The 20,936-nt window shown below is 45.3% G+C and overlaps 1 protein-coding gene across 1 annotated transcript; it reads left to right on the top strand.

Annotated features, from left to right (window-relative positions):
* Positions 1 to 86: 86 nt before the first annotated feature.
* Positions 87 to 20,820, top strand: mamdc4 (MAM domain containing 4). The gene is made up of 29 exons (XM_030341595.1): positions 87 to 483; positions 2,758 to 2,847; positions 3,306 to 3,464; positions 4,050 to 4,175; positions 4,813 to 5,046; positions 5,496 to 5,621; positions 6,321 to 6,476; positions 6,740 to 6,843; positions 7,076 to 7,231; positions 7,446 to 7,536; positions 7,696 to 7,812; positions 8,524 to 8,622; positions 9,405 to 9,542; positions 10,204 to 10,343; positions 10,577 to 10,685; positions 10,780 to 10,884; positions 11,151 to 11,285; positions 11,924 to 12,051; positions 12,434 to 12,653; positions 13,384 to 13,521; positions 14,041 to 14,168; positions 14,315 to 14,405; positions 15,517 to 15,666; positions 15,918 to 16,043; positions 16,246 to 16,373; positions 16,674 to 16,776; positions 17,423 to 17,634; positions 19,321 to 19,389; positions 20,100 to 20,820. Exons 1-29 carry the CDS (start codon positions 429 to 431, stop codon positions 20,133 to 20,135), a joined length of 3,669 nt encoding a protein of 1,222 aa, XP_030197455.1. The 5' UTR covers positions 87 to 428; the 3' UTR covers positions 20,136 to 20,820.
* The last annotated feature ends 116 nt before the right edge of the window (positions 20,821 to 20,936 follow it).

The following is a 20,936-nucleotide window of genomic DNA, read 5'->3' as shown; positions in this document are numbered from 1 at the left end:
TATTTCCACCTTCGAAGTCTTTCAAATATGTTAATCGATTTGTTTTGTACATCCTTATTATTATACCTTCATTGTCACATGTGATGATCAAACATGCATTGTTTTACGGCCACACTGAAGCACGTTGTGTATTCCCCATATTGTAATGCCATATTATAAGTCATTGTAATATGTTTAGGTTCACAAGGTGAGGAGGTGGCGGTGTACGTGTTCGGCTATATCGTCAAATTTTCCATGCTGACCTGTTTCATTCTAAAGTGTCGGCCCTGAGGGTTTTTATGACTTTACGAGGCCAGGTTGCAGATGTGTCAGATGTAAAGTCCACCTGTTATCGGGCGGAAGGACTGTCTATCTGACAGGGTCAGAGCTGCTAGGTGGAGGCAGACCAGTGGAGAGCAGATCCTGGTTGAGGACGGAGCTGAAGGAAGATGGAGCTAGCGAGGACTCACACGGCCTTTGTCCTCATGCTGATGTTGCAGTGGGGTGAGTCTGCACCCAGCCGCCTTTTGGGTCCAATGATGTGAAAAGTTACGGGAATATTCTTGAGGTTAACCAAGAGCGACATTCTTTGTGGATTTTTCGAATTGCTGCAAATGTGTGTGATGTCACGTACAAAGTCTTTCTGGGAACTCCAGGTTTAATTTATTAAATCTGTAGCCTACGTACTCTGGGAAAATAATGTTTGATCTATAGTTGCACAAAAAAGTAATTATATGTCTAGGAATTCAGAATGCTTCTCCTAATGTGCTGATTAGGGCAACACATATCTCATGTTTAGGGTCAGAGATATGTGGTCAATATCAACTAAGCCAATTAAGGAAGATTAAAAAAACACTAATCAGCAATACTTATTTTAGGCAATTACATAGATTGTGTTTTGTGCATGAAGATCTGCGTGTTTTTTCCTTTTATATACAGTAGATAATACAAGGTTAAAAGTGCAAGACCTTGTCACATTTTGACAATGTGTAAGACAGGGGTCGGCAACTCTAGGCCCGCGTGCCACCACTGGCACGGGGCAGCATAATCATTGCCACACACAACAAAAACGTATTTTTAATTCATTTTTTATTATTATTATTACAAGAATTCACCGCACAATGCGGCAGCATAATCATTACTACCGATTTTTTTTTGCACTTTATTCTTTTTTGGGCATTTCCTCCCAGTGCAAATATGTTTAAATTAGTTACAGAAAGCAGTGTTCTGAAATGGGATCAATTAATAGTTTTTAAACCTATATTGTGAGTAACAGAGAAGAAAATATTTAAATTATTGTTGCAAGTGGCCTGTATGCATCGCCTTCATATTGTTTTGCAAAGCTGCATATGTCTTAAAGATATTGATGTGGATGGTTCCAACATTCTCATCTATTCTTGGTTTTTACATTTCTCACAGTGCAAATATGTTTTTGAATGAGTTTCTGAAAATGGTGTTTTAAGATGGGACATATGTAATTAAAAATGTTATGCCCATGTTGCAAATATAACAACCAAATGTTAATGCATGATTGTGGACTATGGAAATAATACAATTCCAGGTCTTCTGGAAATGTTTTTGGTCGCTGTGTCATAATTCAGCTTAATTTTTTATAGATTGGTGTGTAAGGCACACTCATTAACGAGAAAATGTCAAACTGGCACTGCATGTTGAAAAGGTTGCTGACCCCTGGTGTAAGACATTTGCTATCTGGTGTATGGCAAATTAACACAGACACACACGTGTGCACTCAAAGTCACATCCTGTGATAAAGGCAGCATTGCAGTGGATAATAGAGTGATAATCGGGTAACCTTTGGCAGGATGAAGGGACTTAATACGGTTCAAAGTGACTGCACCAATGGCCTTTGACCCCGTTACCAGGAGAGCACTGGGTTATTATGTAAAGATACCGGGTTAGATTCCCCAAAATGTCCCGAGGCCCTCAGCCCCTCTCATATCCCTAAAGGGTGTTCCTTACATTCATTAGGAAGACCTTTTGAGGTTGTACAGAATGTTATGGAATAGTGATATCATATTTGAAGGTTATATTAACCACAGACCTTAGTTTGCTCATCACAAACACATTCACAGATGTACTTGTCTTGCTGAGATACAGGATCCTGCGGGCTGTGCTCGCCAACAGAAATGTGTAGAAGCAAAAATATATAATGGAAACAGGATTGAAAGACAGCCAACAGGCATGGGATTTAATAAAAGATGAGAACATATAAATATAAAGAGATAGTGATATTCCTGTAAAATTACACAAATCTTCCATTTGTTTGCTGGACTACTGCTAAATTATGATATTAAGTGAAATTATTATCTATGTATTTGTGAATTACTTATCTATTGAAGAGGATGGGTACATCTGAGGTTAAAGTCAGAAATCTCAGAATGAAGTCTGAATTCTGACTTAAATCTCAGAGGCTAAAGAAGGGGGGTTCCTTAAAGGCTACCTCTAAGGGACTGATCAACAGACAAGGCAGGGCCCACAAACTGACCGAAGAACTCAGATGTAGGCAAGTTTTTGCATGTTCAAGGAGTCCCGTAGACTGAAGAGGATTAGGGCCACAGGGTTGTTTCAGACTTCTGACGTAATTCTGGGGAGCTTAAAGTTATTGTAGATGAAAGTCATTAAGGAGAAGGTAGGGGTTAGGGGCATCTTGCTCAAGGGTCCCAACAGGTCGACTGCGTACATTGGGATTGGATCGGAGAACCTTTGAGTGGTGGATCGGACACCATTAACCAATTTGCATCTCTAACATCCACACAGCTGCAGGCGTGCAGGGAGAGTGCCTGTCCCCGGGACGGAAGTGTGACTTCACATGTGACTGTACCGACTGTAGCGATGAAAGCGACTGTGGTAAGATGAACCCGTTTTGTATTTGTCTTTATTTATTAGCTCTTGGATCACAAACAAACATGATTCCCAACCAATATTTTGTAGGATTGGGTAATGAATAAACATGTTAATGACTTTTATTGTCCATTATATATAGGCCTACTTTATTTGTCTCTACTTCCCTATCATTTATTTATCATCGTTATCACTTGTCTACACTGAGAAGCTGCACCTTAATCAAGCCGATTTCCTTTTTCGGTACTGTTTTATTCAGATAGCCAACATCATTTGTATGCTTTCTAAAATGTAATTTTCCAGGTTTGAAGTTGAAAAGTCATTACCAACTGTGATTAAGGGCTATACAAATAAAGTTGTATTGAATTGAAATGCGGTTTCAGTTCCATCCCCCTGCTAGTCTTCAGAACCAAGATGCTACCAAGATGGCCGCCAGGTGAATAAGACCCTTGATGTTTCCCTAGGCTACAGCGGGAAGAGCTTTGCGTGTACCTTTGACGCTACCTCCTGTGGGTGGCAGTCCACGGCTCAATCCCTGAGCTACATCTGGGAGGAGCATCAGAGAGGGGAGACCCCGCCCACCAGCGGCCCCTCCTCCGACTACACCACCGGCACCGCCTCAGGTGGAGCACAACATATGACCTACTGACTCATGACATGGCATATGACGTGACGATGACATGTTATAACGCAGTGACCTAATGGGGCGGGCAATGTAGCATTGTGATAGTGTCTTCAGACGAAACAACTCAGAAGTTTGAATAGTGATATAGTGACTGCACAAGAAACAAGTTTAAGTTGTGCTAAAGTGACTGCACAAGAAACAACTTAGTGGTTTAAATTGTGACAAAGTGACTGCACAAGAAACAACTTAGTGGTTTAAATAGTGATGAAAGTGAAACAATTTAGAATTGTGATGCAGTGATTTAAATTAAAACAATTTGACTTAATAAGAAACCACTTGAAATAAGTTTCATGTTGTAGTTAAGCTTCATGTCGAACCCTTTAAATCTGTAAAATAATAAATAATAGTACAATCAATAAACATGAATTTGAAACGGGAGAAACACTACAAATAATTGTCTGATAATATTTACTTTCATGCACACGCATATAAATATCCACACATTTTGTGCCATTTCGTAGGTGGTTATGTGTCTATAGTACATAATTCTAGGTTGGTATATTTATTGTGTGACATTCGGTAGGTCGCTATATGGGCGTGACGGCCGTGTCAGCCAGCACTCCTTCGACCGCAAAGCTGTTCTCACCTCCGATGACTAACACCTCTCCGACCTGCCGCCTGCGCCTCCGATACTTCATCTGGGACGCAGGTAGTAGGAACCACACACACTGCTCTAGAGCCCAGGTAGTAGGAACCACACACTGCTCTAGAGCCCAGGTAGTAGGAACCAGTCCACACACACTGCTCTAGAGCCCAGGTAGTAGGAACCACACACACTGCTCTAGAGCCCAGGTATCAGGAACCACACACACACTGCTCCTAAACCCAAGTATCAGGAACCACACACACACACACACACACACACACACACACACACACACACACACACACACACACACACACACACACACACACACACACACACACACAAACTCAGCTATCAGGGACCAGACACACACACTGCTCTAGAACCCAAGTATCAGGGACCACACCCACTGCATCGCTTTAGAACCTAAGTATCAGGGACAACATACACACACGTGACGCAATAGAAACTATTCGACACAACGGAACATACAGAACACAAAGGAACCTAGTCTAGGGGTCAACCCAGAACACGGATCATGGAGAACCCCGATTTCACAACTGGACAATCACAAAGCGAGTGAGAGTGGAACAAGCCTTTTCTCGTCCGACTGAAACAATTCCCTGAACTTCTCAGCGCTTATTTAAAGCACACGTTGTCTCTCTCTTCCTCCGTTCTCTCTCTCTGTAACCACCTCTAGGACTAACAGGTCTGGGGCAGACACCGCTGTGGGCGTCTGTGCTGCATCTGAACGGTTCGAGTCTGGTGGTCTGGCGGCCCGGTAGCTCTAGTGTCAACGCCTGGAGGGAGGCCGACATCTTCCTCGGTCGCATCCCATTCGGATTCCAAATATATCTGCAAAGCAAGCGCACCGAGGGTCTCCGTGGTGACATCGCCGTCGACCAGCTGGAGTTCCTGGACTGCGCTCTGCCCGGTGAGTTACATTTGCATGGGGTCACATTTGCATGAAGTTGCATTTATGTAAAGATTGAATTTACATTGTCCACACAAAGCTTAAATAACTTTACTCTCTATTCCGTTAAGTTTCATTTACTTTGAGGTACTTTAAAATGACATTTACACTTCATTAAAACTTGATTTTGAATGCATAAATTACCTTTTTGATATGATCTTTTTGTGTTTTTGTTACCCATTAAAAATCGCGGGGAAAAAAGCTGTTGCTAACCACAATCAAAGTAGGGTAGGCCATAACAACAAATCAACTAGTTAGAGGAAGATAAAGATTCATACGTAAAGAAAGAAAAATTGCAACAATTCTTTCCGCTGTGTTTTATGTTGGTTTTGACAATAAATACCATATCCAGAGCTTTGTTATAAGAATGTTGCTATCGTCTGCTCCGCCGTGGCCCGTCTCTTCCTCAGCGCCGAGCGCATCAGGGCTCTGCGCAGACGGCCTGCTGCTGTGTGCGCGCGGCGGATGTGTGGAGCAGCGGCAGGTCTGCGACGGCACTGACGACTGTGGGGACGGCACCGATGAGCTGAAATGCGGTGAGGGATTAGCGTCTTGTCGCATGCATCGAATGTTGAAACCTTTTGATCATCTGTAGTCAGGGCCGTCGGACTGCGGGGACAAAGGGGACAGTTGTGGGGGGGCCCAAGGCAGAGGGGGGGCCCATGACCAAAAAAAAAAAAAAAATTATTTTTTTATTTTACCCTTTTTTTTCATCACCCCTCCCCCCCCCGTCAACAATCGCTTCCCCCCCCCCCCCCCCCCCCCCCCCCCGTCAACAACCTGGCGCAGGGGGGTCCATCAGTACCGATAGTATAGGGGCCCGGGATTTGGTGCTACGGCCCTGTCTGTAGTTATGTCACAGTTCAAGATGTAATACCTTAGTGTGTCCAATAGATGTCCTCCTTAGTTCTGTTTTTTGTATTTTTAGCTGTAACTTAGCTGCTTAGCAAATACTACTTGCTTTTAAGCTTATAACGTAAAGGTAAATTGACCTATATGTTTGGTACTTATTTTATGTTGCGATATAAATCTTGCGATACATTTAAATATGCAGGTTTTGAAATCTTGAAGTAACTTCCTACAATTTGAGATGGGGCAACAAGTCAAACACCAGATAAATCCTTGTGGGGACACAATGGTCCGGCACAAATATAATGTAACATACAGATTAAAATAACATTTGTGTGGTGGTAGCTACAATCAATTGAAGGGTCCTTTGACCACCTTGTCTGCAGAGGGCTACCAGGCATGTGACTTTGAGGACGATCGGTGTGACTGGGACCTGACACCTATTTCCAATCTGCATTGGACACGGACCTCTCAGAACAACATCTCCACCACCGACCCGCTCAAAGGGCCCGGCAGAGACCATTCCACCAACAGCGTCACAGGTGACGATTCCGATAATTCTCTGGGAATTCGCTCAACTTGCTGTAGCACTGAACTACTAACGTAATTCCTAATCATTGTACTGTTTATCAGATTAATATATTTTGATGTAGATTTTTGGCTCAGTGTTCAAATGTGTGGCTTTGAGTTTTGTCGTTGACTTTCAGGCGGAATATAGGAAGAACGTAGTGAGATGATGGCTAGATGGACAGTTAGCATACTCACAACGTAATATGTGTTGCGTGTCTTCACTATGTCATCACAGGTCACTTCCTGTACGTGACCGTGCCCGAGGGGGGGCTGAAACATGATTGGGCGGCATTTCAAAGTCCACTCCTGGAACCCACCAACAGCACGCACCCTTGCAAGGTGAACTCAAAACACCCACAACAAACAGTCAAAGTCTGTTTGGCTTTATTCACGCAGCCCTGGGACACGACCCAGACGTCAAAGTCTGCAGACATGGTAACGCTGTGTGTGTGTGTGTGTGTGTGTGTGTGTGTGTGTGTGTGTGTGTGTGTGTGTGTGTGTGTGTGTGTGTGTGTGTGTGTGTGTGTGTGTGTGTGTGTGTGTGTGTGTGTGTTTCTCCCCCGGTCTGTAGCTGGTGATGTACACCCATCAGTTTGGGCCGCGGGCCGGGGGTCTATCCGTCCTGGTTGCAAGCTACAAGATCGTCCCCGTCTGGGAGCGGGGTGGTGACCTTGGGGACCTGTGGGTGAAGGCTGAGGTGGAGGTGGTGGCCAACACCACCTTCAAGGTGAGCGAAGCTCTCCTCCCGTCCAAGAGGGCTGTCAGACACAGAAACAGAACTGGTCAGATTATGTTAGGGTTGTTTGCTTCCTCCTCACAGCAGGGAGGGAGGGAGGGAGGGAGGGAGAGAGGGGAGGGAGGGAGAGAGGGGAGGGAGGGAGGGAGGGAGTTCCCCAGCTCTGTGTTCTCTTGAGTTCTCATGTTCCTCCTCTGGGCCTCAGATCCTGGTGGTGGCAGCCATCAGGGATGCTGAGTATGGGGGTATTGGAGTGGACAGCTTGCGTCTGTCCCCCGGCTGTGTCCGATCATCAGGTGAACCCCTCCACTGATCCTACACCTCCCGTAGCCCATCAGACACTAGACAGGGCTCATGACGACCAATCGTCGATTCACAGAATGAACCAGGAGTCATTTTAGAAGAAAAAATAATGCAATCATTTCCATTAGTTAGTAATCTTTAGGTCTTTCTAGGAATCCCGACAATGCCGACGGAATTCCCCCGTCCCCCTGGAGATCCCTGCATCGAGAGCAGCAAGATGTGCGACTTTGCCCCCGACTGCTCAGAGTCCGCTGACGAAGACAAGTGTGGTGAGCTCACAGACCTCTGGCCCTGGGCCTAGAAGACGATGATGATGATGGTGGTTGTTAATGAGTTGAAGAGGCCCTTTACGTGGATTAGCCATTAAAAGCCTTTTGAGAATGGGCCTGTTTGTGACATATCCAGTTGGCATGTCCACCCAGATGTTGGGTGGACAAAAGATTATGAGTAAAGATGATGATGATGATGATGATGAGATGACCAAATTCCTGATCTATTCGAGTCTTGAATCTCTATCAAGTATTTATACAGTCGATGTTTGAGACCATGTGGACTAACCATTTGCGGAAAACACAAACTGCCACTAAATACAAAGGACAATTACAGGCGTTCAGAAACAAGGTTGTAGCTATAGTTACGAAAATTCTATTTTTGTGGATTGCCAACAAATGTTTTTAAATGGACGGTGCTGACCTCACTGTTGAGTATTTAGTTTAAATAATAATATAACCCCAATGACTGAACTAAGGATGTGGTAGAGTTTGTATCGGCACAGGTCAGGGCTCGTTCAGTCTCAGTGAAGGGGAATGAGGCTCACATTTTCATAGATTTTCTCCGTAAAGGATTGCATAACTTTTTCGTAAAACACAAATGAATGATCTCGAGGACACGTTGCAGGGCAGGAAAACCTTAATTTGGCTGCTCCTACATATCCAAACTTTGAGGCGTAATAACGACGTACCGCTCTCTTATCTTGGTAGGTGACTTCTCCTACGATAAGGGCAGCTCAGGTTGGACAGACCGGAGCATTGGAAGTCAAGCTTGGAAGCTGCATAAGAATTCAAACTCCATCGCCAAAGGTACAATTAGCAGTCAGCCATTTTATGTCACTGTGTAAAGCAGGGCATGTTTGGCAATTCAATTCTTTGTAATCCAGCACCATTGGGTTTCATCTGGTAATTCCCCTCCCCTCGTTTTGTTCTGCCTGCTCCTTCTCCTGCCAATCGCTCTCTCTTTTACTTATTGTCCCACTATCTCTTCCAACATCTCTCTCTCCCTCCCTTTCTCCATATCTTGACAACCTCCTTTCGCTCCCTCCCTCTCGCTCTATCTATTTCCCTCTTCTCTCTCTCTCTCTCTCTCTCTCTCTCTCTCTCTCTCTCTCTCTCTCTCTCTCTCTCTCTCTCTCACTCTACCTCTCTCCCTCCTTATATTTCTACCTCTCTTTCTTTCTTTCTTTCTTTCTTTCTTTCTTTCTTTCTTACTTTTCCTCTCTCTTGTCTTGATAACCTCCTTTCTCTCCCTCTCTCTCTATTTCTCTCTCTCTCTCTCTCTCTCTCTCTCTCTCTCTACTCCCTCTCCCTCTCTCTCCCACTCCCTCTCTCTCTACTCTCTCTCTCTCTCTCTACTCATGTCTTCTCTCTCCCCCCTCTCCTGCCCTCTCTCTCCTCATGCCTCTCTCTCTCTCTCTCTCTCTCTCTCTCTCTCTCTCTCTCTCTCTCTCTCTCTCTCTCTCTCTCTCTCTCTCTCTCTCTCTCTCTCTCTCTCTCTCCTCATGCCTCTCTCTCTCTCTCTCTCTCTCTCTCTCTCTCTCTCTCTCTCTCTCTCTCTCTCTCTCTCTCTCTCTCTCTCTCTCCTGTAGAGGAGTACCTGTATGTCTCCGGGGCCCCTGGCCAGCAGCTGACGGACGCCCAGTGCAGAACTCCTCCCCTGGGGCCCTCGGGGCCGGCCTGCAGCCTCTCCTTCTCCTACGCCCTCACCGGAGCCCCCGACCACATCGGTACGCCGGCACCCATGCACCAGTAGATACATGGCTGGGAGGGGTGGAGGCCTGGATGATGGATGGATAGCAACAGAAATATACAGAAAGGACCGATGGATGGAGCGAATGATACAGAGAGAGATGGGTGGATGAAAGTATGGATTGATAGAGAGGTGGATGGCTGTGAGGGGTGGAGGTCTGGATGATAGATGGATATTTACAGAAATATACAGACATGGACGGATGGATGGAGCGAATGATAGGGTGATAGATGGATGGATGGAGAGAGAGATGGATGGATGGATGGATGGAGAGAATGATATTAAGATTGATGGATGGATAGAGAAAGAGATGGATGGATGATAATGAGATAAAGAAAGCGAGATAAATGGGTGAAATTGCTCAATACATGGCTGTATGGATGAATATTGAGAGAAAGATAGAGAGGTACATGAAATGAATTGATGAATACATGGATGGATTGTATGAAGAGACTTATTGATGCATGTATCTGTTTTGTCTCTCTTTATACTTCAAGGTCATAAGTTCTTTCTTACTTTTTTACCAAACGTCAGACTATAGAATTACATAGAAGTGGCTCCTGAGTTTAATGCCAACTAGTCACCTCTGCAGTGTTGTCTCCTCCCACTTCAATCACTTTTCCTCCAATCACGTGCAGGAGACCTGTCAGTCCGACTGATTGACAGCTTGCGGGGCCAGTTGCCTAAGCTGTGGGAGTTCAGCGGGAAGACCGGCCCTGAGGAGACGGCCTGGCGCAGGGCCGAGGTGACAGTTGGGGACCGACGACATCGCTTCCAGGTAAGAAAACACAAACCAGTAAATGAATAAACAGACATACACATGTCTGAGGGGACGTCCCTCAGACCACGGTGTCCACACTGCACCAGATATCAGAGCGAGCAGTTCAGTGTGTGGGAAGATGACGTCATCAAATGTATCCGAATAACGATTCAAATAAGACAGTCTTCTTGATTGAATAACCCACTTCCAACGATCGATCGTCAATGTGTTTTAATCTTGTTGTCGTTCAGCTGGCGTTTGAGGCTCGGGCCGCGACTCTGGGTCTGAACGCCACCGTCCGGGTGAAGGACGTCCGCTTCAGCCGCTGCCACCCCAACCACCTGCCCTCCTCCCCCTCAGGTAGAGCCCCCCCCCCCCCCCCGCTGCCTCTGTGCCACGGGTTCACACTGAGGCTCTACTGCTCCACTGTACTCTATCCTCTGGTCCCATGCAGGCCTGGCGTGTAACTTTGAGGACGGGCTGTGCGACTGGTACCAGGACCACAGCGATAACTTTGACTGGACGCTGCTCCCGGGAATGGACCACACCATCGGGACCGGTAACACCAGGCTCACAACAAAAGATCATCGTCTATAACAATGACAGAAGGACGATGACCAAAAACTATCCGAACAAAAAGGACTATATTATAATTTATTTTAATGCACATTTTTTAAATGGTATTGTCTGCGCCTTTCAGCTTTTAGAATCAAATTGAAACATATTCTACTGACACGTTCAGCACTATTCTGTCCTATTTCGAGTAAAAGCCTGATGTTAGTTAAAATAATCAATACATGACTCTAACCATACCTTACCCCCCAGGTAAGAGCCTGGTGGTGGACCTTTGGGACCCGTCTCTGCGGGGGGGGTCCGGTCGGCTGCTCTCCTTCCCCCAGCAGGCCTTCCCCACGGACCGCTGCCTGGCCTTCTACTACAAGCTCTACGGCTCGCAGACAGGTACCAACACCACGGCTCAGACACGCAGACAGGTACCAACACCACGGCTCAGACACGCAGACAGGTACCAACACCACGGCTCAGACACGCAGACAGGTACCAACACCACGGCTCAGACACGCAGACAGGTACCAACACCACGGCTCAGACGCGCAGACAGGTACCAACACCACGGCTCAGACACGCAGACAGGTACCAACACCACGGCTCAGACACACAGACAGGTACCAACCAGGGCTCAGACACGCAGACATGTACCAACCACGGCTGAGTTCAATGTTAACTTGAAGCTGGAGACCAACCGGTGATGATCGCTTGCAGACTGTTTCTCAAAGGCTTGATTGCTTTTCAAATGGCTTTCAAATACTTAATTTGGATTATTTTGAAATGATACAAAACAAAATGCCTCCAATGCAATTGTAATTGGTGTATATATTTTGATGAAACCATATAATTCTCAGTTGCAGTCTTTCATTTTCTTTCAATGGTTAATACCTTTTTGACATTACCCGATAATGAATATTTATCCAATTGCTCTCTAACTGCTATATCAATAGAAATAAAAATACATTGTTATGCTTAAAATTAATGGAAATGTGTCTTCCCATTATCTTTTGCCCTCCACCAATCACGTGCAGGCGTGTTGAATGTGAAACTGACGGACAGCTACGGCCATGAGGTGTTGCTATGGACACGTAGCGGAGCGCATGGAAACTTCTGGCATGAAGAACACTGCACAGTCCCTTACCAGCTCAGCAATTTCCAGGTATGTCTGGCACTCACCTCTCTGGCACTCGCACTATGTACCCAATTAAACACTTACATCCTTGTTGAGGGTGTTGGTTTAGTTTAATTATGATAATGATACAACTGGTTCTGCTTCATTCCGCACATTCTGAAAAACGTATTCATATGTAATTTAGATAATTATAAGTGGTGATGACTATTACAAGTGTTATTGAGATGTACCTTTGATGGAACAGGAAGTTTGAATTGTGTGGCTGTCCAGTGACCTCATTAGGACAGCTGTTTGTTTCTGTATCGTATCTCGTAGTTTCCCAAAAAAACAAAAAATCGAAACGCATCTTCTTCACAAACCCCTTATGTTTACACCACCCTCCACCGTCGTCCCGTCGCCACGCCGACAGCTGGTGTTCGAGGTGCTGCGCTGGGGCTTCGACGGGCGCGTCGCCATCGACGACGTGGCCCTCCTGGAGCGGCCCTGCGCCGTGCCGCGGCTCTGCTCCTTCGAGGGCCAGGTGTGCGGCTACACCAGCTCGGGGGCCGTCCGCTGGGGCCAGAGGAACGGCCTCGCGGCCGCCCCCACCGGGGGGCCCAAGGCGGACCACACGCTGGAGACGGAGATGGGTGAGGGAGGGGGGGAGACGGAGATGGGTGAGGGAGGGGGGGGAGACGGAGATGGGTGAGGGAGGGGGGGGAGACGGAGATGGGTGAGGGGGGGGGGGGAGACGGAGATGGGTGAGGGAGGGGGGGAGACGCTAGCTAGGTTTTTAGGATTGGATGAGTTGGTGTGTTTCTGTATGTACTCTCAGGACATGCCTATCTGCTCCTTAATGAAATGAACAATTAATTAATAAAAAGACAGACGTACAGTTAATATAATGCCTCGGTAGTCGCCTCAGGACTTGTTCTCAGAGCGTCATCGTAGGACCTTGTTATGTAGAAAACTAACGTGTTCTGACAGTGCACATATATAGTAGGCTTATCTTCACTCCTTTAGTTTACCCTCCTGGAACATAAAAGGAGCCGACCCATAGTTACTATCCTCAGAACAGCCTGTGTTTGTCCTACACAAGGCTGCTGTGAACAGGGCTGACGTTTGTCAAAGTATGCTACCAAATAGAAATATATAAGTCCCTCTGGTAGCTCCGAACAAATCAGACATTAAAGTGACATCTTATTTAACAGACACTTTTATCAAAATGACACGTATAATGAACGGTTGTGAGTTATGAGCAGTTAGTAACTAAACTAATGACCTGCATACAGAGTATACAGAGTGTATCTCAGTACTAAAGGTTGGCATTGTGAGACAGAGCGTATCCCCTCAGTACTAAAGGTGTGTATCGGTCCCCAGGGTACTACATGATGGTGTACAGTGGTGTGGACGACCTGGGGTTGGACGGCCTCAGCACCCTGAGCTCCCCGGTCCAACCGGGCTCCAGTGGCACCCAGTGTGTCCACTTCTGGTACCACATGGGTGGGGAGCACCCTGGTGAGGCAGACACATGCACAAACACGCGTCAAGACACACGTCAAGACACACATGCGCACATGCACGCAAACACACACACACACACTTGTAGAATGGGCGAGAACACCCTGGTGTGGCACGCACACACACGCACATGCAAACATAAACACACACACACACACAGATACACACACTAGTAGAACATGGGCGAGAACACCCTGGTGTGGCACGCACACACACGCACATGCAAACACGCTCATGCAAACATAAACACAAACACACACACACACACACACATACACACACTGGTACAACATGGGTGAGAACATCCTGGTGAGGCACCCACACATGCACACACATATGCGCACACTCACTCACGCAAGCACAAACATTAGACACTTTAACGTGTGTGTGTGTGTGTGTTTGTGAGTAATTTGTGTCTTTGTGTGTGTGTGTGTGTGTGTGTGTGTGTGTGTGTGTGTGTGTGTGTGTGTGTGTGTGTGTGTGTGTGTGTGTGTGTGTGTGTGTGTGTGTGTGAAGGTCTCTTCAGCGTGTACATGAAGCCGGTGACGGGAGACAGAGTGAAGCTCTTTTCTAACAACCTCGACCAAGGAGATGTCTGGCGCCATGGCAACGCCAACATCAGCAGCAACCTGGTAGACTGGCAGGTCAGTATTCGCACACTCACAGACAGAAACACACACACACACACACACAATTGCCAAGGTGGATGTGTGGTGTGTTTGTAGAAAAATAAGGTGTTTACAAAGGTGGGACATTGAATATAACAAATGTGTGTATGATTTGCGTCCAGTTGGAGTTCGAGGCGGTCGGGGGAGGGGGAAAGGACACAAGTGTTGCCGTTGACGACGTTTCCCTGCTGGCTCATCCCTGTGAAAGCGAAGGTTTGTTTGCGCCGTTTTAAAATGACAGATGTATTTTATTCACCAACAGCAGGCTGGGATGGTGAAGTCTCTATTCGACCTACGGTGCTTTCAAACTCTTAAAGCATTTAAATTCCATGACTACAATCAATATTCACTGTAGATCACTGTCTGTACTTTGAGTTGCTCATGTGTTGTGTTTTTTAAAACAAAAACAGATCCTCAATATCTAACTAGAATTGTAATTGCAGATTTATACAATTATAAATATTAAAAGAGCAATTCAATAGTTAGTAACCTTTGGTTTTGCAATTTTTAAATATAACACAAACACAAATAAAGAACATATCCAATATTATAAATAGGGCCACAGTCAATCTCAACAGTACTTTCGTTTTTTAATTAAAAAGAACAGCCGTGTTAAACAGGAACACGGCCTGCAGTTAGAGCAGAGAGGAGTTCTGCAAGGCAGCCACTCCTTTATCTACCGAGACAGCGATCAGAGTTAATTCCCCTCAGTCAGCCATGCTCAGTTAAACCAAGACTTAATGAATCCCTCTGGGTGCGTCTGTTGTTCCAGCACCTTGTTCAGCTTTTGTGATAAGGGAGGAAGGGGGGTCGCACATTCATATAAATATATATCACCACTATTTATGTCACATCAATTGAAAGAATAAAACAATCGTAACATTACAAACAATCAGAATCAAATATTATAAATAGGTAACGATTCAGGAATTAACAGTTAAACAGGAACAGTTAACACTGTGAGGAGCATTCAAGTGACATCGTCGTGGTGAATGAGAGTTGAACAGGGTTTCCCACCCACACCAAGTGGCATTTGACCTCATACTGTAGTTGTTTTGAACAATGAACAAAAACACAGTGAGTGGACTGTGTTGGCGAAATGACATAACTTGTGATAATGGTAGAAGTAAACTCATTATATTAGCAACTAGTTGGCAGCATTAAACCAGGATTTGCAAAGAAAATATAATAACATTGTATGATATTACCTATATGTGATTGTATTGCTTCATTATATCGTATAACTGGAGCATGTTGTGTCTATAAGTATCATTGTGGTATATTATATCGTGTTTATAACTGTATTCCTGGTTCCAACGTCCAGGTTCCAAGTGTACTCTGGAGCAGGGCCTGTGTGGCTGGAGCAACACCAACCATCTGGACCGGGACAAGCTGGACTGGGACATCACCAGCGGAGAGACGGAAACACACTACCCTGTCCCCATGCATGACCACACACTGGGGACGGAGAGAGGTGTGGCCACAAGGGAGAGGGAGGGGGAGGGGGGGGGGGGGGGGGGGGGAGAGGAGGGAGAGGGGGAGGGAGGGGGGGGGAGAGAGAGAGAGGGGGGGGAGAGAGAGAGAGAGAGGGAGGGGGGGGAGAGAAAGGGGGAGAGAGAGAGGGCGAGGCGGAGAGAGAGGGCGAGGGGGAGAGAGAGAGAGAGAGAGAGTATTATTCTTTAAGGTAAGTATTTCCACCACTGACTTTCTGTTCTCATTGTACAGGTCACTTCCTGTTCTTCCCCAGCAGCAGTCGGACGCCAGCCAATCAGAATGCTCGGCTGGTCAGCGCCCATCTCCCGCCAACCAAGGGCACCTGTCTGCGGTTCTGGGCTCACAGACCCTCCTCTGGTAACTAACCCACAGACAAACACACACTCATTACCAACCCTTCAAACAAAGACACTCTAGTACTTATCAACAAACAAACAGACATGTGAGAGCATACAATGTCGACTGCAGTGGGGTCTTGACTGTTCTAACATAGTCACGACTCCAAAGGATCGACCGTCTTAAAGGGGTTGTCACATCTAACACCTGTCGCTCCACCCAGCGGACAACGTGCTGACGGTGTGGAGGCTGACGGGGGTGAACAGTCTCTACCAGCTGCTGAAGGTGGAGGCGGTGGAGGGCACCTGGGCCCCCTTCAAGATTAGCATCACCTCCACCGAAAGCTACCAGGTTAGCACGCTATCACACACTTTATAGCGACGCATGGGCTGTACATAACGTATAGCATCACCTCCATCCAATGCTAGCAGGTTAGCGCCTGTTAGCGTATACATGGTCAATCGCATCAATACAATATATTGGCTCAAGTGGATACAAAATTAATTATGAATACGAAGAAATATACAAACTCAAATATTCAAATATTACCGTCACAGTGGAAAGCAATAACACAAATACAACACAGCGCTGAATAGTCCCACTCATGATAGTGTGTGTTGCTGTCCTCTCATGACCTGTTCCTGTCCCCAGATTGTGTTGGAGGGGGTCCGGGGCTCTGCGGGGGTCCTGGCCCTGGACGACATCCAGTACACCGTGGGCACCGACTGTGACGGCAGAGTCACAGACCCACAACGTAGGAAACAGAACCACTCCCCTTCATAGTCAGGAAGTCTGCTTCAGCCAATTCTATTAATATCAGAGGGCTTTATACGCCTGTTTCACAAGCAATAAGCTTTCTGTGTTGTAAAGGTGCACAAGTATTAGATTTTTTTGTTGTTGAAAAGAATCCTTTTGAAAACATGTATTTCTCTTTTTTATTTATCATCCCCTCCTGAAATGTCAGTTGATCATTGACCTAATCCGTGAATACTTTATTCAGCTAATCTGAGCAATTTTTATTCATCTTCTGTTATGTAACTGTTATCTGTTGTTATCTCAGCCACCGATTGTTTACAATATTATCTCATCTCAATGCATCTTATGTTTGAATAATATCTGAGCGCACTCCTTCTAAACTTATGTTAACTCATCTAATTTGACCATATATATTTATGTTTATTTATGTCTCAGCTTATCTGATCTGATCAAATGTTGTTGTTATCTCACCTACGTTATCTTATATATAATGTCATTTTATATATCCCATCTTGCTATCCCATCTCACAACGCTCTCCCTCCTACCTTACCTTACTCGCATGCCATTTCCCACTACGTCTCCCTACCCCACCAACCCTCCCAGGCCCGTAGAGCGGCCCCCACTAACGCGTGTTGTTGTGCAGACGGGGGCCAGGCGGGCAGCGACGCCGGGGGCATCGCCGCGGCCGTCATCGTGGTTCTGCTCCTGCTGGGCTCGCTGGCCGGCCTCCTCGTCTTCTACCTGCGCACCAGGGGGACGGACGACCAGCTCATCCCCAGCCGGTCAGCCCGCCAATCAGTCGCCTCCTCTGGGGGCAAAGGCATCGTCAACGATGTGTACGAACCACAGAGCGAGGTGAGTGTCGCTCCAAACGGACCTCCGTTTGGAGATTCATTGGTGGTATGTTTTAGGGTGTTTGATCCCCAGCCAATAGGCACTGGGATTGATCTCCTAACCTCCACAACCTAACCTGCAGGAATCCGTGAGCCTAGATACTGACCTGAGTGATAAAGACTTAAGAAGGGGTGCAGCTGTACGAGAGGCAGGCTAGGTTAATGGTTAGTAGAAGAGGGAAAGAAACTTCACCAAACATGAGTCAGGTTGACTCAAAAATATTAATTTAGGTTAATGCTACCCTCCTACAGAGGATATAGGTGTGGTCAATCTATATTGACACTCTGCACTGGGTGGTCAGGAAAACATAAGGCTCGTTTTGAACCTTCTCCAATGATCGAACCTTGGCTCACTGAAAACAGGTAGCCAGAGATAAACCAACAGCTAACAAGGAACTGACAAACCGGGGCATCAACTAGGGAACTGGCCGGTTTGGTAAGACCCAGGGTTAATTGTCCAGTGGTAAAACAGCCCCGATTTTTGTTCAATCCACCTCAAATCACAACATTATTTAATTTTAAACCCAGCCGACATATATGGGGTCAGAACAGCCTCATTAATAATGAATGCACAGAGAAGGATTCACAAATGTATTTTGTGATTTATATATTAATTTCTCTCTTCTCACAAATACATTTCAATGCGCACACAAATGGATATCGGTATGTATAAATGTAAAATAAATCCATAAACAAAAATAAGTTTCACAAACACATTTCTGATCCACACACAAATTTGCCTTGTTTTAAATAAATGTAATATAAATCCATAAATATATTAATCAAAGAAATATTTGCAATTTTCATCAAAAATGTATTTGGATGTTGTTACATTTATATACAAACTGTTAAACTTGATTAACAAGACGCTTTTCATTTGTGAACTTGTTAGTATTCGTGTGTGAAGACATTTCACACACAAATGGCGAGACATTTGTTTTCGGTCTATACTTTAGCTAATCTTGTGAGTCAAGCAGGAACACGTTGCATGTGCTAGTGCTAATCCACTCCACTTTTGACACATTGGAACAAACTGTTCCATACTTCTACCTGTGTGACCCAAACACCTATTTCACATCAGTTGATCATAGTCGAGTATAATCATTGGTAGTTCTCAGTGGTTCATCATTATTGTGTAGTTGTTTCTAGTTCTGTATAATCATTGGTAGTTCTCAGTGGTTCATCATTATTGTGTAGTTGTTTCTAGTTCTGTATAATCATTGGTAGTTCTCAGTGGTTCATCATTATTGTGTAGTTGTTTCTGTATAATCATTGGTAGTTCTCAGTGGTTCATCATTATTGTGTAGTTGTTTCTAGTTCAGTATAATCATTGGTAGTTCTCGGTGGTTCATCATTATTGTGTAGTTGTTTCTAGTTCAGTATAATCATTCGTAGTTATCAGTAGTTTATCATTATTGTGTAGTTGTTTCTAGTTCAGTATAATCATTGGTAGTTCTTAGTAGTTTATCATTATTTTACAGTTGTTCTTAGTTAATAAGCTTTTTTGTATTTATGTTTCAAGAGTTGTGCATGAGGTCACCTCCCCTGATGCACTCTATATTTACACCTCAAAGAGGTGTAAATATATAGAGTTAAATGGTATGACAACATCGTATTATATAAAATGTAATTGGATTAATTTCCTCAGGATCGCGTGACGATTCCACCAATTCAGAACCATCCCATGGCTGCAGGCTTCAACAACGTGCTAACCTCGGTGAGTACGGCACCAGGGGCTGGTTCATGGGGTCCTTAGGTGTTAGAACCTGTCAATCAAAGGATCAAATCATCCATTTGAGTGACAAGTAACCGCCTTTTTTTTTTATTCTTTGTATAACCGTTTGTACAATGTGAACGTTGTATTCTGGGGCCCCGCCGTCTTATTCTGGGACCCACTGGGGTTGCTCTTACTGCATATCACACAAAACCTGTTTGCAAACATGATCAAATTTTGTTTATTTAAGCTCCCTACGACCAAGAAGCCTTTGCCAAGATTACGCAAGTTTCAATAAACTAGTAGAACACAGTTTTTACTGAGAGCAGACTTTGTAGTTCGAGAAGATAGTGAAGTTTGACGTCTGAAGTGTTTTGTCCAAAGGATAAAACCTAGTTAACATTTCAATAATTAAAGAATATTTGGACCCGAGTAGGGGCCTGACAAAATAGGTTTGAGAACCACTGCGCTATTGGCTCATGAATGTCATAAAGAACACATTGTTTAGCAAGCTAAGTAAGGGGTGTTAGCTTGCTGCCAAATTAGGAATTCAGTATTCACACTTCAGGTTCCGATTAGATTCCCGAAGATACGGCGGCAGAAGCTACGGGAATATCAGTTTGTGTGCACCGCTTCAGATCTTTAATAATTTATATATTTTTATTTTTCGTTGAATAATTAAATTAAAGTTTAAAGGTGTATTTTCTCTGCAGGACTCTGGGACCTTCAGGGAGATGCAGGTGGCGTGAGGGGGAGGGGCGAGGGAGGGGCGTCACCTGAAGGTGGCCGAAGACAGAATGGCGATATCACAGCAGCAGAACTGCTTGTGTCGTCGTGGTACAGACACACAGATACACACACACACACACACACACACACACACACACACACACACACACACACACACACACACACACACACACACACACATTAGCAGTGTGGTCGACGATGTATGTGTCTGCCACAACAAGCGCTAATGCTAACAGGCTAATGTGCAGGCCGGATCATTGAGGCCAGCTGGAGGCACTGCAGATGTGCGCCAGAGCTAGCTCTAGTTGTGGATGGTCGTCGGAAGGAGAACAGCGATACGGCGGACGTCAGGGGCGGAGGGGGAACTGCTAGTTGGCATGACAACATGCGCATTCCTCAGATTTAGCTAACTGGCTATCCGACACCCCAGTTGTGGAACCAGGGATTAATTGTCGGTTGATTAACATTGCAGAGGCAAATTAGACATGATTTAACCTCCAGGAACATAGAACGCAATGATATAGGAGAGCTTAGAAAAGGAATCTGACAATATTTTTGTCTTCTTAAGTAGCAATTGATATGTAGCAAAACATGAAAGAGGGTCGATGTCACAGAAAACAAGATGGAGTGTGTACGACGTTTGAATGAATTAAAGATTAAACTGTGAACAAGACCCTCCGTGAATCTGTGTATCGTTTTACTCAAAGCAATGTATACACACACACGCTCACACCTACATCATGAGCAACTAAGGCCCAATCCCATTTCTACCCCCTTACCCCTTCCCCTTACCCCTCCCC

The sequence above is a fragment of the Gadus morhua genome, chromosome 19 (genome assembly GCF_902167405.1).
Source record: "Gadus morhua chromosome 19, gadMor3.0, whole genome shotgun sequence".
Classification (NCBI taxonomy): domain Eukaryota; kingdom Metazoa; phylum Chordata; class Actinopteri; order Gadiformes; family Gadidae; genus Gadus; species Gadus morhua.
Note: the sequence above shows the minus strand (reverse complement) of the source record. Positions and strands in the feature narration are given on the sequence as shown.